The sequence below is a fragment of the Camelus ferus genome, chromosome 19 (assembly GCF_009834535.1).
Source record: "Camelus ferus isolate YT-003-E chromosome 19, BCGSAC_Cfer_1.0, whole genome shotgun sequence".
NCBI lineage: Eukaryota > Metazoa > Chordata > Mammalia > Artiodactyla > Camelidae > Camelus > Camelus ferus.
Genome location: NC_045714.1, coordinates 19852509 through 19864720, shown reverse-complemented (window position 1 = coordinate 19864720; position 12212 = coordinate 19852509). Strand labels below are relative to the sequence as shown.

The 12212-nt window shown below is 47.9% G+C and overlaps 1 protein-coding gene across 4 annotated transcripts in view; it reads right to left on the bottom strand.

The window, feature by feature from the left end:
• Positions 1 to 4269: 4269 nt before the first annotated feature.
• The window catches only part of DZANK1 (double zinc ribbon and ankyrin repeat domains 1), a 69703-nt gene continuing 61760 nt past the window's right edge, over positions 4270 to 12212 (bottom strand). For 3 of the 4 annotated variants that reach the window (XM_032461766.1, XM_032461768.1, XM_014557721.2), the window contains 2 exons: positions 5507 to 5581; positions 4270 to 5117 (listed from right to left, as the gene is read on the bottom strand). In XM_032461766.1, the coding sequence (XP_032317657.1) occupies positions 4991 to 5117; positions 5507 to 5581 (202 nt within the window). In that variant the 3' untranslated portion in view covers positions 4270 to 4990. The remainder of the gene's footprint in view (positions 5118 to 5506; positions 5582 to 12212) is intronic. The other variant, XM_032461767.1, reaches the window with a different exon arrangement.

Here is a 12212-nt window from a genome sequence, read left to right as displayed (position 1 = left end):
GATGAAGCCTAAATATCGACCTCGATTATAAATGTGTCTAAGCGGCAAAACATACTGCAACACTACCCATCTTATAGCAATACATAAGCCCACATAACCAGGATATTACTTGAAATTTAAAATATCTTGAAAAATTTTTAGGTTGTAGAAGAGTTGATACCCAAATTTTTTCTAGTCTACTGACACACGTGCATTTTTATCTACAACCTTGTTTCAGAACTAGCCGATAGAAAGATACGTGTTTTTCAAACTTCACAGCTAGACCTCCCCTGCTGCAAAGCCTGAAGTTTGGCTTTGAAGAAAATTCCTTTGTCCAAACCCCAAAGCCGCGGTGAATCTTCTCGACAGCTATTTGCTGAGAACCTTCTGTTACCGAACCAGGCTGGTCTTGCCCGACATGCAGCAGGTCAAAAGCGAGAGACGCTGGGGTTTCAGCAAAGAGACCGGCTAGGAGCTGAGAAACAAACCTCAAGTCGGCCTCCCCAGGGCAAGGGGCGGGGTGTTTATGGATAACGAATCAAGCGGCAGGGCGACCTGAGGCATGGGGAGTTGGCGAGCCAGGGGAAAGGCTCTGATCAGCTGTAACTCAGCTACAGGGCTCTTCAAAAGGTCACCCAGCTGCCGGGGTGGTGGGTGGTGGCCCCATCCAGACTTGACTCAAACCAGACTCCAATTTCCTGGAAAACAGCTCGGGCAAGCATCTGATTGTTGAGGCTCCGTGCTGCTTGGAGGGCGTGCAAGTCTTAAAACTACCCTGATGGGTGACAGCAGGTGAAATGGATTTGACTAACGAGTCACCCACAGTTTCACCTCATGCTGGAAACTAGAATTAGGCGCCAGAATTCAGTGCCCACAGATGTTTAGTCTTTCGGGGGATGGGCAGGTGGGCAGGGCGGTACCAGATGGACTGGTCACCTCTGCTGGAGGCAGAGGGCGAGGCAGAGGTGGCCGGGGTAGGGGTGGAGGAGCAGGAGGGCAGCCACACCCGCCCGGCCCATGGCTGAGAGAGGCCAGGTAGACTTCTCCGGCACAGGTACAATCTCAGGAGCAGAACAAGGGAAGAGGCTGGAGTGATGGCCATGGCCTCTGATCCCAGAGTCCCCAGCCAGCTGGGTAGGGTGTTTGGATTTCTCATGAGGACAGCTGTGGGCCGCGTGGTGAAGGGCAGGACCTGGGCAGGACGGGAGGAAAGAGGCTGAGGGACCCACGGGGAGGAGAGGCCTGAGCAAGGGGAGGGTCGGGACCCCAGAGCAGGTGTCATCCCAGCCGGGCGGGTGAGGGTGTTTCGGGCACAGGGGCAGTGGGAGGCCCAAGGCGGGATGTGCCGGTGACCCCAGGCAAGATGTGCAGGTTGCTGAGCAAAGTGATCGGGAAGCCCATCAGCGTCCAAGCCAAAGGCTCCAGCAAAGAGGAGACACAGGAGTGAAGACGGCGAAGTCACCGGTTAGCACACCATCCCCCCGACCCAGAGGACAGGCGCTCCGAGTGCCAGTCCACACGCAGAGGAGGAAGTTACAGAACACGGTGACTCTCGGGTGCCAGCACCCTGCGGTGACAGGATTTTGCACTTGAGTAATAACCTGAGCAAGGAAGGGACTCGGGTTGGTTGGAAGCCCGGCGCGCGGAGATGCCACTGCCACTGCCACTGGAGGCACTGGCTCCCTCGGGGGCAGTGAACCCCGTACGTACGGACAGGGGTGTTTGCAGAGATGGGAGGCAGGAGGAACCCGGTGTCTCCAGGCCCAACAGGCAGGAGGGGCCGAAGAGGGACAGACCAACTGCAGCCCGAGGCACACGAGCCGGGTAGCCAGCATGGAGGGCAGAGCCCTCTCCCCAGCAGGGGCTTATGTCCTAAGAAAGGGTTCGTGCCCTGCCTCCCTCCCCAGGAAGGTCTCCCTGCAGAGCCCTCGGGCGAAAGCGTGTGCGGGGACCCACGGACGGTGTAAAGCCCAGTCTGAGGGCAGGAGGAGACGGGCACCGGCTCAGTGGTCGGGCAGAGACTGTGAATTCTCCTTCCCCCACTTTTTTGTTCTTCTCAGGCCTTCGACAGATTGGCTGAGGCCCACCCGCACTGGGGAAGTCTGTCTGAATCGTCCACCAATTCAAATGCTAATCTCATCCAGACACACCCTCACAGACACACTCAGAAATAAAGTCTAACCAAGTATCTGGGCACCCTGTGATCCAGGCAAGGTGACACAGAAAATTAACCATCACAAGCAGCTTCCCCAAAGAAGGGTGTGGTGGGGGGGTGCGGGGGGGGGCGCGCAGGGAGAGCTGAGATGGGGCAACAGGAAGCCACGTGTGAGCTACATCTCTCTGTAGAAGGTAGAGTCCCAGCCAATATGCTGAGATTTTGCCTAACTCCCAGCCCATGTGTGAAGTGTGCAAATAGAAGCCCGGGGCAGGCAGGGCCAACAGGAGGTGGGTGGGGCTTGGCTGGAATCAAAGCCTGGGGTTGCCCCTCTTGGTGAGAAGTAAGTGAGGGGTCCTGGGGGTGGGGCAGTGGTCTGATGCAGATGTGAATTTCAGACCCCTCTGGCCTTCCTCAAAAGACTCGTTAGAACGGTGGGGAGGGGGAAGGAACACGGCTTCGCCCGAGTGGAAATGTGTTCTACCCCCTCCTCATCTGCAGAGGGCAAGGGGCTTGCTCACTGTGGGCGAGCTTCACTTTCAGATGTCAGAGTGGTGGGCAAACGCGAGGGCAGCCATCAAGTCTGAGCATAAACACAGGAAAGGGAGACTCTTCCCCCCCCAAAAGTTACAGCGTCATAATTCCTCACAGAAAAGGGGAAGGAGCCAGAGGGAAGGGAGGTCCTCGGGGGTGGGGGAGGTGCCCCCAGCCTGATGGGACACCCCCCCCCCTTAAGTAGCTGTCCCAAATGGGACAGGCCTGGGCACAGCATTTAAAAACTCCTCGCACCCTTTTATCAAAACCAAAGAGAAAAAAATTTCCTCCTCCCAAACCTAAATATATATGAACCAAAAACCTAATTTTGGCAATGGCAACTGCCAAAAATTATATGCAAAAAAGAAAGTTATAGCCCTATACAACGAATGAAAAAACTACATGTGTGTGTTACCGATTTTGTTCAAGCAGGGAGGGGAGGGGAGGGGAAAGAAATTAACAAGCAATGACACTGATGGGGGCTGGGACGGTCTGTTTGTGGGCCCCGCCCCCGTTATTCAGTCAGACACTAACGTAGCTGTTGCTGGGAAGGTACCTTGCAGCTGTGGTTACAGTTTATAATCAGCTGCGTTAAGTGAGGGAGATTGCCTTCCGTGGGCTGGGCTGGCCTGATCCAATCAGTTGAAAGGCCTTCAGTGCAGAACTGAGACTTCCCTGGAGAAGACCTTCCGCTGGTGGGAGGCGGCTTCGGCCTGAGCCTGAGCAGACGTGCGGGCCTGCGCTTCCTGACGCCTGCCCCGAGGACTTGGGACTTGCCCTTCCTGGTAGCTCTCAAAGGGCAGTTAACCTGGCCAGGCAGCGCGCCTTGGCGAGAGAGAGGCACCCAGTGTGGGATGTCGGGGAGGGGGCAGGACGGCCCCCAGGAAGTACGGAAAACCCGAGGAATGCGGTTCCTGCCCGCAGGGTGAGAAAGCTAGGCCCAGGAGCCCCGGGGGCTGTTCTGGAGCCCACGGGCCGTGGGGACCTCCCTGCTCCCGAGGTCTGGGTAAACGGCCCTGAAGCCGTACCCTCCTCCCAGCTGTTGATTCCGGATCCCGTGGGGTGCGAGCCATAGTGTCGTCCGGTGCTCTGAACCCCCTCCGCGGGGGGTGGCCATCGCTGCACTTCCGCCACCTGAGTCTCGAACCTTGTGTACTTCTCGTGGCCAATCCTGAACTGAGCCTCCGAGGAAGAAAACCCCGGGAAAGGTCTTCCTGGCTAAGCTAAATAGACATAGTGCAGACCGCCAAACCACGTGATCACACCCCACGGGTCTCTCTAGATACCGGGTACCGTCGAAGGTCCCCCCTCATGCAGACTGCCAGGGTCTGACCTGGGAAGCCAGTGTCGGTGTCCCCACTCCCACTGGGCGCTCGGATCCGACAGCGCCTGTCCTCCAGGCAGACGGTCACCCACCCGGGGGAGATCAAGTGCCAGCAGTGATGCGGCAGCCACCCCGACAGAGTCCTACTTAGTGTCCTAAATCAGTGATTCTAAATTAATGAATATCCTGCCTACATACGTTAACAGAAACAATTTAGGGACTCAGCGTCACCACCCAAAGACCAAGATGACAATCCGAAAGAAAAAATGAGTCAAAATTACACATGCCTGCGGATGGTTTATTCAAAGCTTATCTGGCAACAAAAGAACAAACCACAACAGTAGGAATACTGAAGAGTTCAACACGAGGAAAACAGGTTTCATACACTCAACCTTCACAGACTAATTTGGAACCACTTACAAGATATACTGAGCAAAGCACATGCAGAGCAGTATGTGGTTTCCCACTGTCTGTCTTAAAAGAGGGGGGAGAATATATGTGCATCACCTTACTTACGTTTTACATATACTTTGCACAAACACACACACAGATCACGTACGCGTGCTTCTATAATCCTACACTAGTTCTGGAAGACGCAATTGACACTGATGTCACTGGCTGCCTCTGCAGAGGGACAGGCGACAGTGGGACAGGGACCAGAGGGAGACTCTTCACGACGTAATACTTTATACTTTTTAGCTTAGCAGCATATGCAACTATTATCTACTGAAAAATAAATTTAAATTAAAAAGCAAATTCTAAGACAAGCAGCAATACACCACCGAAGACATACACTAAGTTCACCTGCCATCCAGGGCATACGGGGAAATGCTCACGTGGTATTAGGGGCTTATACTGTCATTTAATTTTTTTTTAAATCTTCTGAGTGCCTCTCAACCCCAATTTCCAAATCTCAAGTACACATTTCAGAAAGAAACGAACAAAGAACAGCCAGGGCTGGCCGGTTGCTCTCAGTGACGCCCACGGGGCCCTCGGGGTTAACGGTCCTCATCCAGGCCGAGCTTCGCAGCAAAGAGTGAGGTGACTGGGTCGTCACCAGTTTCCAGGGCCAGGTCGTATGCTGTCTGGCCCCTTGAGTTCTTCTTCTGGATGCTCGCGTTGCATCTGTAAAGGAGACGGGGGTGAAATGAAGGGCTCGGACGCCCGAACCTGAGGGCCTGACTCTCCCCTGCCACGGAGCCAGTCTGGGAGCCCCGGGCCCCCTTCCCAGACCCTCCCCGTGAGGCCACCGTGACCCAGCTCTCGAGGGGGCTCTGTGATCTCGTGTCCAACTCCAGTCCTGGCCACGGGGTCCCATAATCAAGTGGGTTCAAGGGGGCAACATTTTCATTGAGCTTTTACAAGCCCTCAGTGCCCTGGGAGCCATGGTGGGAGGGCGGCCCCCATTCGCTGGGCCAGCTGTTGAGGAGCCAGGACCCTCTGAAATCCTCACAGGGTCAACAGAGAGCTCACTGTGGCCTCCAGAAGCATCCCTCAGAGGCCAAGGAACGTACCCCAGCAAGGCAGCGACGCACTCCCTTCCTGCCAGGCCAAGCAGAGTTGCTTCATGAAGAGCTGTATTTTGGAGCCTGTTTGGGGGGAAAAACCATCCTGACTAAACCTTTGGTTAGCATCTTCAAGGAAGTGGAGAGGGAGCAGGCGACCAAAGGGGCCTCGGTTTCACCCACTGACCTATTTAATTAACCTGGGAAAAATCTCTTGACTCTCCCCTCTCTGCTCCTTTCCTTAGAGGATTTGGAAGGTAAGCTTTGATGCCAGATAGAAAGTAAAAAGTCTATAAACATATTCATTTTTTTAAAGTAAGGATCTGGTTTGTAGTCAGTTTATTAAATGCTAATAAATCCTATGTTAGTACATTTCCTACAAGAGCGTAAGGAACATACTGGACACGATCTCACCCTTAACTTGGGCCCCTCAGACATGTCTATGGGACAATAACCTTTAGGGCTGAGGCTCCTCTTCTTGTGTAGGGACAATCACGTGGGCTTCAGTGAGTTTGGCTTTGTGATATGAAAATAAACAGCAGTCTCAGAACCCAGAGGGCAGGACTGAGAGGTCAGAGAGCATATTTCACTGTGCGCCAGACTGTCTCTCCACCTTGCCTGGTCAGCTCTGCCCCAGTGAGGTGCAGAGGATGGCTGAAACGAAGGCTGGAGTGGTCCCTGCATTCTAGAACTCATGAAAGGCTCCTGATCAGAGGCGGCAGGAGAGATAGAAAGTGTGAGACAGGGCTGAGGACAGAAATGAGATGAGCAACTGAAGGTCTGCATTCTCCTGGCCCCTGACCCTTCCCTTGACACCACAGTCCAATCCCCTGCACCTGCAGATTTATTGCCTCCATAAATTTATCCCAATGGAGAAAAAGTATGGTGGCCTCTTTTCTGAAGAAGATAAATGGAGCCTCTGGTGAGAACCAGGCAGGCAGCTGGCATACTCAGAGGGAGGCCTTCCACTTGTCCCAGCCTGAGAGCAGCTCATCTTCCCACAAACCCCTCCAGCCGATAAGCTCTGGTCACATACACAGAATTCCAGCCTGTCTAACCACTGCCCATTCTCAAACATGGATGGAGAGCAAAGGAGCACACACATCTGAGAACTGCCTGCAGCGTCCAAGAGAAAAACCGAGACATACGAAAGTAAGCAATTTCAAATGACTGAAGACAATATCAGACAAAAACAGAAGGCCGTGAAGAACAATCAGAACAGAAAGGAGCTCTTAGAAAGTAAAAATACGATTGCTGAAATAAAAAGTATTCAGCAGGAGGGGCAAGAAAATCTCTTAAAACAGAAAAAAGAGCTAAAAAATATGGGGGAGAAAAGGAAAAAGAAAGGCACAGAGGAGATTGATTCAAGAGGTCTGCCATCCAACTACCAGGAATTCTACCAAGAGAGAACAGAAAAAATGGAGGGGAAAAAATATCAAAGAACTAATAGAAGAAATTGTCCCTGAGCTGAAGAAACACAGGACTTTTCAGACTGAAAGGGCCAAGTGGATGAATGAACAACAGCACATCAAAAAAACACCCTGGCGAAATTTCAGAACATCAGGAATAAATGCTTCGCTGAAAGAACAAACAGGTCACAAATGAATAAGAATTTGTTGTAGAATTTTCATGGGCTATGCTGGATGCTAGAAATCACGAGAGCAAGGCTTACTAAGACTTGAGGAAAAATTATTTTGAACACAGAAATTAACATCAAAGTATTAGTCAATTGTCAACTAATCTTTGACAAAGGAGGCAAGAATATACAATGGAATAAAGACAGTCTCTTCAGCAAATGGTGTTGGGAAAACTGGACAGCAGCATGTAAATCAATGAAGCTGGAACACTACCTTACACCATACACAAAAATAAACTCAAAATGGATCAAAGACTTAAACATAAGACAAGATACAATAACCTCCTAGAAGAAAATATAGGCAAAACATTATCTGACATACATCTCAAAAATGTTCTCCTAGGCCAGTCTACCCAAGCAATAGAAATAAAAGCAAGAATAAACAAATGGGACCTATTTAAACTTAGAAGCTTCTGCACAGCAAAGGAAACCATAAGTAAAACAAAATGACAACCTATGGAATGGGAGAAAATTTTTGCAAATGAAACCGACAAAGGCTTGATCTCCGGAATATATAAGCAGCTCATACGACTTAATAAGAAACAACCAAACAACCCAATCCAAAAATGGGCAGAAGACCTAAACAAGCAATTCTCCAAGGAAGAAATACAAATGATCATTAGGCACATGAAAAAGTGCTCAATATCACTAATTATCAGAGAAATGCAAATCAAAACTACAATGAGGTATCACCTCACACCAGTCAGAATGGCCATCATTCAAAAGTCCACAAATGACAAATGCTGGAGAGGCTGTGGAGAAAAGGGAACCCTCCTACACTGCTAGTGGGAATGCAGTTTGGTGCAGCCACTGTGGAAAACAGTATGGAGAGTCCTCAAAAGACTAGGAATAGACTTACCGTACGACCCAGGAATCCCGCTCCTGAGCATATATCCAGAAGAAACCTACTTCAAAATGACACCTGCACCCCAATGTTCATAGCAGCACTATTTACAATAGCCAAGACATGGAGACAGCCTAAATGTCCATCAACAGATGACTGGATAAAGAAGAAGTGGTATACTTATACAATGGAATACTATTCAGCCATAAAAACTGACAACATAATGCCATTTGCAGCAACATGGATGCTCCTGGAGAATGTCATTCTAAGTGAAGTAAGCCAGAAAGAGAAAGAAAAATACCATATGAGATTGCTCATATGTGGAATCTAAAAAAACAAAACAAAACAAAACAAAACAAAAAACATAAATACAAAACAGAAACAGATTCATAGACATAGAATACAAACTTGTGGTTGCCGGGGGGTGGGGGGGTGGGACGAGATAAACTGGAAGTTGCAAATTTGTAGATACTGACAGGCATATGTAGAATAGATAAACAAGATTATACTGTACAGCACAGGGAAATATATACAAGATCTTGTGGTAGCTCACAGCAAAACCAAAATGTGACAGTGAATATATATGTATGTTCATGTATAACTGAAAAATTGTGCTCTACATAGGAATTTGACACAACATTGTAAAATGACTATAACTCAATAAAAAATATTGAAAAACAAAGAAAAAAGAAATGAAAAAGAGATGCGAAAAAAAAAGTATTAGTCAAAAGTGAAGACAAAGTGAAATAAGTCAGAGAAAGACAAATACTATACCACTTACACGTGGAATCTAAAAAAATACAACAAACTAGTGAATATAGCAGAAAAGAAACAGACTCACAGATGTAAAGAAGGAATGAGTGGTTACCAGTGGGGAGAGGGCAGGGGGAGGGGCAAGACGGAGGTGGAGGGTGAAGAGGTGCAAACTATCAGGTATAAAATAAGATACAAGGATGAATTGCACAGCATGGGCAATATGGCCAGTATTTTATAGTAACTGTAAATGGAGTATAACCTTTAAAAATTGTGAATTACTATATTGTGTACCTGTAACATATAACATTGTACATCAACTATACTTCAACTTTTAAAATATGATATTGTAAAATAAATACATTTAGGAAATTAGATGGGAAAAAAAAGTGAAGACAAAAAGTCATTTTTGACATTCAAGGACTCAGAAGTTTTTTTTCTACACACCCTTTCTGAAGAGTTTACACTCTAGCTTGACAAGGGTCAAAACCAAGAAAGAGGAAAGCATGAGCAGTAACTACAGGTGGGTTCCAGTGAAAAGAAATTCCATGGTGACCACTGTGCATCAGGGCTAGAGAGCTGTCAGGCAAAATCTGAGCAGGAAGTATACTCCAAGAAGAACGTCTCTAAGAAGGAAGGAACTGAAAATGCAAAGAACCAGATAGGATTATGGATGTGGAGAAGGCATGTTCTTTTTCAAACCAGAAAAAACCAAAGGCAATCAGAAATTCCAGGAAAATCAAATACACACAAAAAATGTACAAGTTATTCACAGTTTACGGGAGAAAATGAAACAACATGGTTTTGAATAATTTATGATGTGTAAAGAGAATCCATTTGACATTTCTGGTAAGAACACTTGATTTTGAGTAGCCTAGGGGTCATTATCTTGAACCCATAAATAAGGAAACGTACTCAGAGCATACCCATGGGCAATATTTATGTAACTATTATAAATGAAAATTGCTCTTTGTGTTTTTCAACTATTGTAATCAACTGGTAGACAAAGAATGGAAGTCTTCACTATGTTCACACAAGTAAATGTAACTGTGATCAGCCCTGTAAAATGTAAGCACATTCCAACAGCACATATGAGATGGAAGGGGAAGGGGAGGTAGAGGTAGAGGCAGGAAGACGAATTACGCTTATCTGCACTGACGTACAGGTCAGGCAGGAGGCACCATTGAAAGATGACAGCCAAAATATAGAAGTTTAGGCACATCATTTATATTTTAACAGTCATTAATGAAGGATCCAAAAACAGTAATAGAATGACCAAAACACGAAGGTGGGGACAGAAATAATGAGGCGGGGTCAGCAAGGAAAGCCATGTATCTGGCAAGGATCAAGGCACCCCCCAGGCATGCTACATCGGGAACTGCCAGTGTAAGCGTGGTTGTCCCCGGGGGCGAGGACTGGGGATGAAGTGAAGGTGGAGGAGGACTCCTGAGCCCCTCCACAGGAGTTGATTTTTCAATCATGTGTACATCTTACTTCGATAAAATCAGAAACGTATCTGGTGTGTATGAGATGTTTTCAATAAATACACACAATCTAAGAAATCTGTCTTCCAGACTAGCCATAAATAAGGCAATGTCACTATGACAAGACCAGAAATGAGTGATGAAGTTGGTGAATAATCTCCCAGTACTGCTCTGCACCTAAAGCAGGTCTGTCCCAGACTCTTTCTGGGAGTCTCTGGTCCCGGCGGGCAGAGATGGGGCCTTTCCTGACCACACCACCCTCCAGTCTCTTACCTGGCTTGATTTTCTTCGGAGCACTTATCATTCTCTGAGATTACTTATTCATTTGCTTACTTGTTTATTGTCTGTCTCCTCCACTAAACTGTAAGCTCCGCGAGGGAAGGGACTTCGTCTTTGTCACTGCTGTATCGCCATCGCCTAGAACGCTGACTGGCACACAGTAGGTGCTCAGTAACCACTAGTGAAATGAATACATCAATGGAAAGAATGAATAGACAAACAAATTAAGGGAAGGGGTATGGCCTCCAAGATTGAAACCCATACGACTTGCAAGAATTTCAGGTAAACGTGACCATGAACTTCTCCAGGCAACTGTGGGAGGGGAATCCTCTGCCTGATTTGGGCTCCAGAATTGAAACTGTCCAGTTCATGAGAAGGCTTTCCATTTTCCAAACTAAATGAGAAACTGAGTACTTTCACTGGTTTTCGCTGCAACAGAACTCTAAGCGTCAAACCACCCTAATGGTTTTAGATCTAATTTTAGATCTTATCATGCACATAATTTCAGCTAACTTACTGGCCAAAGCTCCTGGTATGAAGTAAATATGAGCGGTGTGATCAGCCTCGTATTTCTCCAGAGACAGTACATGAAAATTGCAGGACCATGTGCCTTATGACAGACTGTCCACGAATTTCCAAAGATCTGCCTTTTGGTTCAATACAAACAGTTCCTCCAAGCAACTAAGATTTGGGCATCAGCCTTCATATTACTGCTGATGGTGGTGGTATTGTTGCTATTAGGTTGATCAGATCAACATAACTGACCTGTCAGGGACAGGACGAAAGTCCTGTGTCCAGCAGCTTGGTGAGCTACCTCCTCACCAAGGGCCACGCTGGGCTGCTCTCAGATCTCAGTGTTTTTAAGAGCCGCTTCTGGGTCCTTGCTACTCACACTGTGGTCCCTGGACCACTTGCATCCCCTGAGAGCTTGTTAGAGATGGAGAATCTCAAACCCAGCCCCGCCCAGATGTCCTGAATGTGCATTTAACAGGATCCTTGGGTGATTTATATGCACGTTAAGTATGAGGGGCATTGATCACGTTCACCTCCTTAGAGTTTGGAGCATCAAAAGAATGCATGTGCCCTTTCCTTAACGTGAAGCTTGGGCTTGGGAAGACTTGGTGACATCTGTGAAGAGTGGGAACTTAGAACTTAGATCTAACACCTTCCACCCTGGGCTTCTATGACTTAAGGCCCCACATGGCTGTTCCCCCAGGCCCCGCTCCTCCGCATCACCACATCCTGCAGCTGACACTTTCCACTCAAAGCCCGGGAACCCACCGTTTTCATAATCACAGCATCACGACGGCTACACTAAAGTCCGATTATTAGGCTCTTCACAGGCACTGACCAACCATCATGTCATCCTCCAACTAACCCTAGGACATAAGCATTATTATCCCCATTTTGCAGATGAGAAGACCTAGCAAGAATACGTTCATTTTGTCCACGCTTTGCTCTCTCCTGCCTCCCAACTGTCCTCTGCCACCAGAGAGGAGTCTACCTCCCCCACCTCCTTTAGCAAAATTCCCAGAGGTCCCCTTCAAAGTCTACATTGCTCGGGCGTGGGGGTACAGCCCAGTGGTAGAGCACGTGCTTAGCGTGCACGAGGTCCTGGGCTCAATCCCCAGTACCTCCATTAAAAAATAAGAAAATAAAAACAAAATTAAAAAAAAATTTTTTAAAAGAAGGAATAAAAAGTTTAAATTTCTCAAGGTC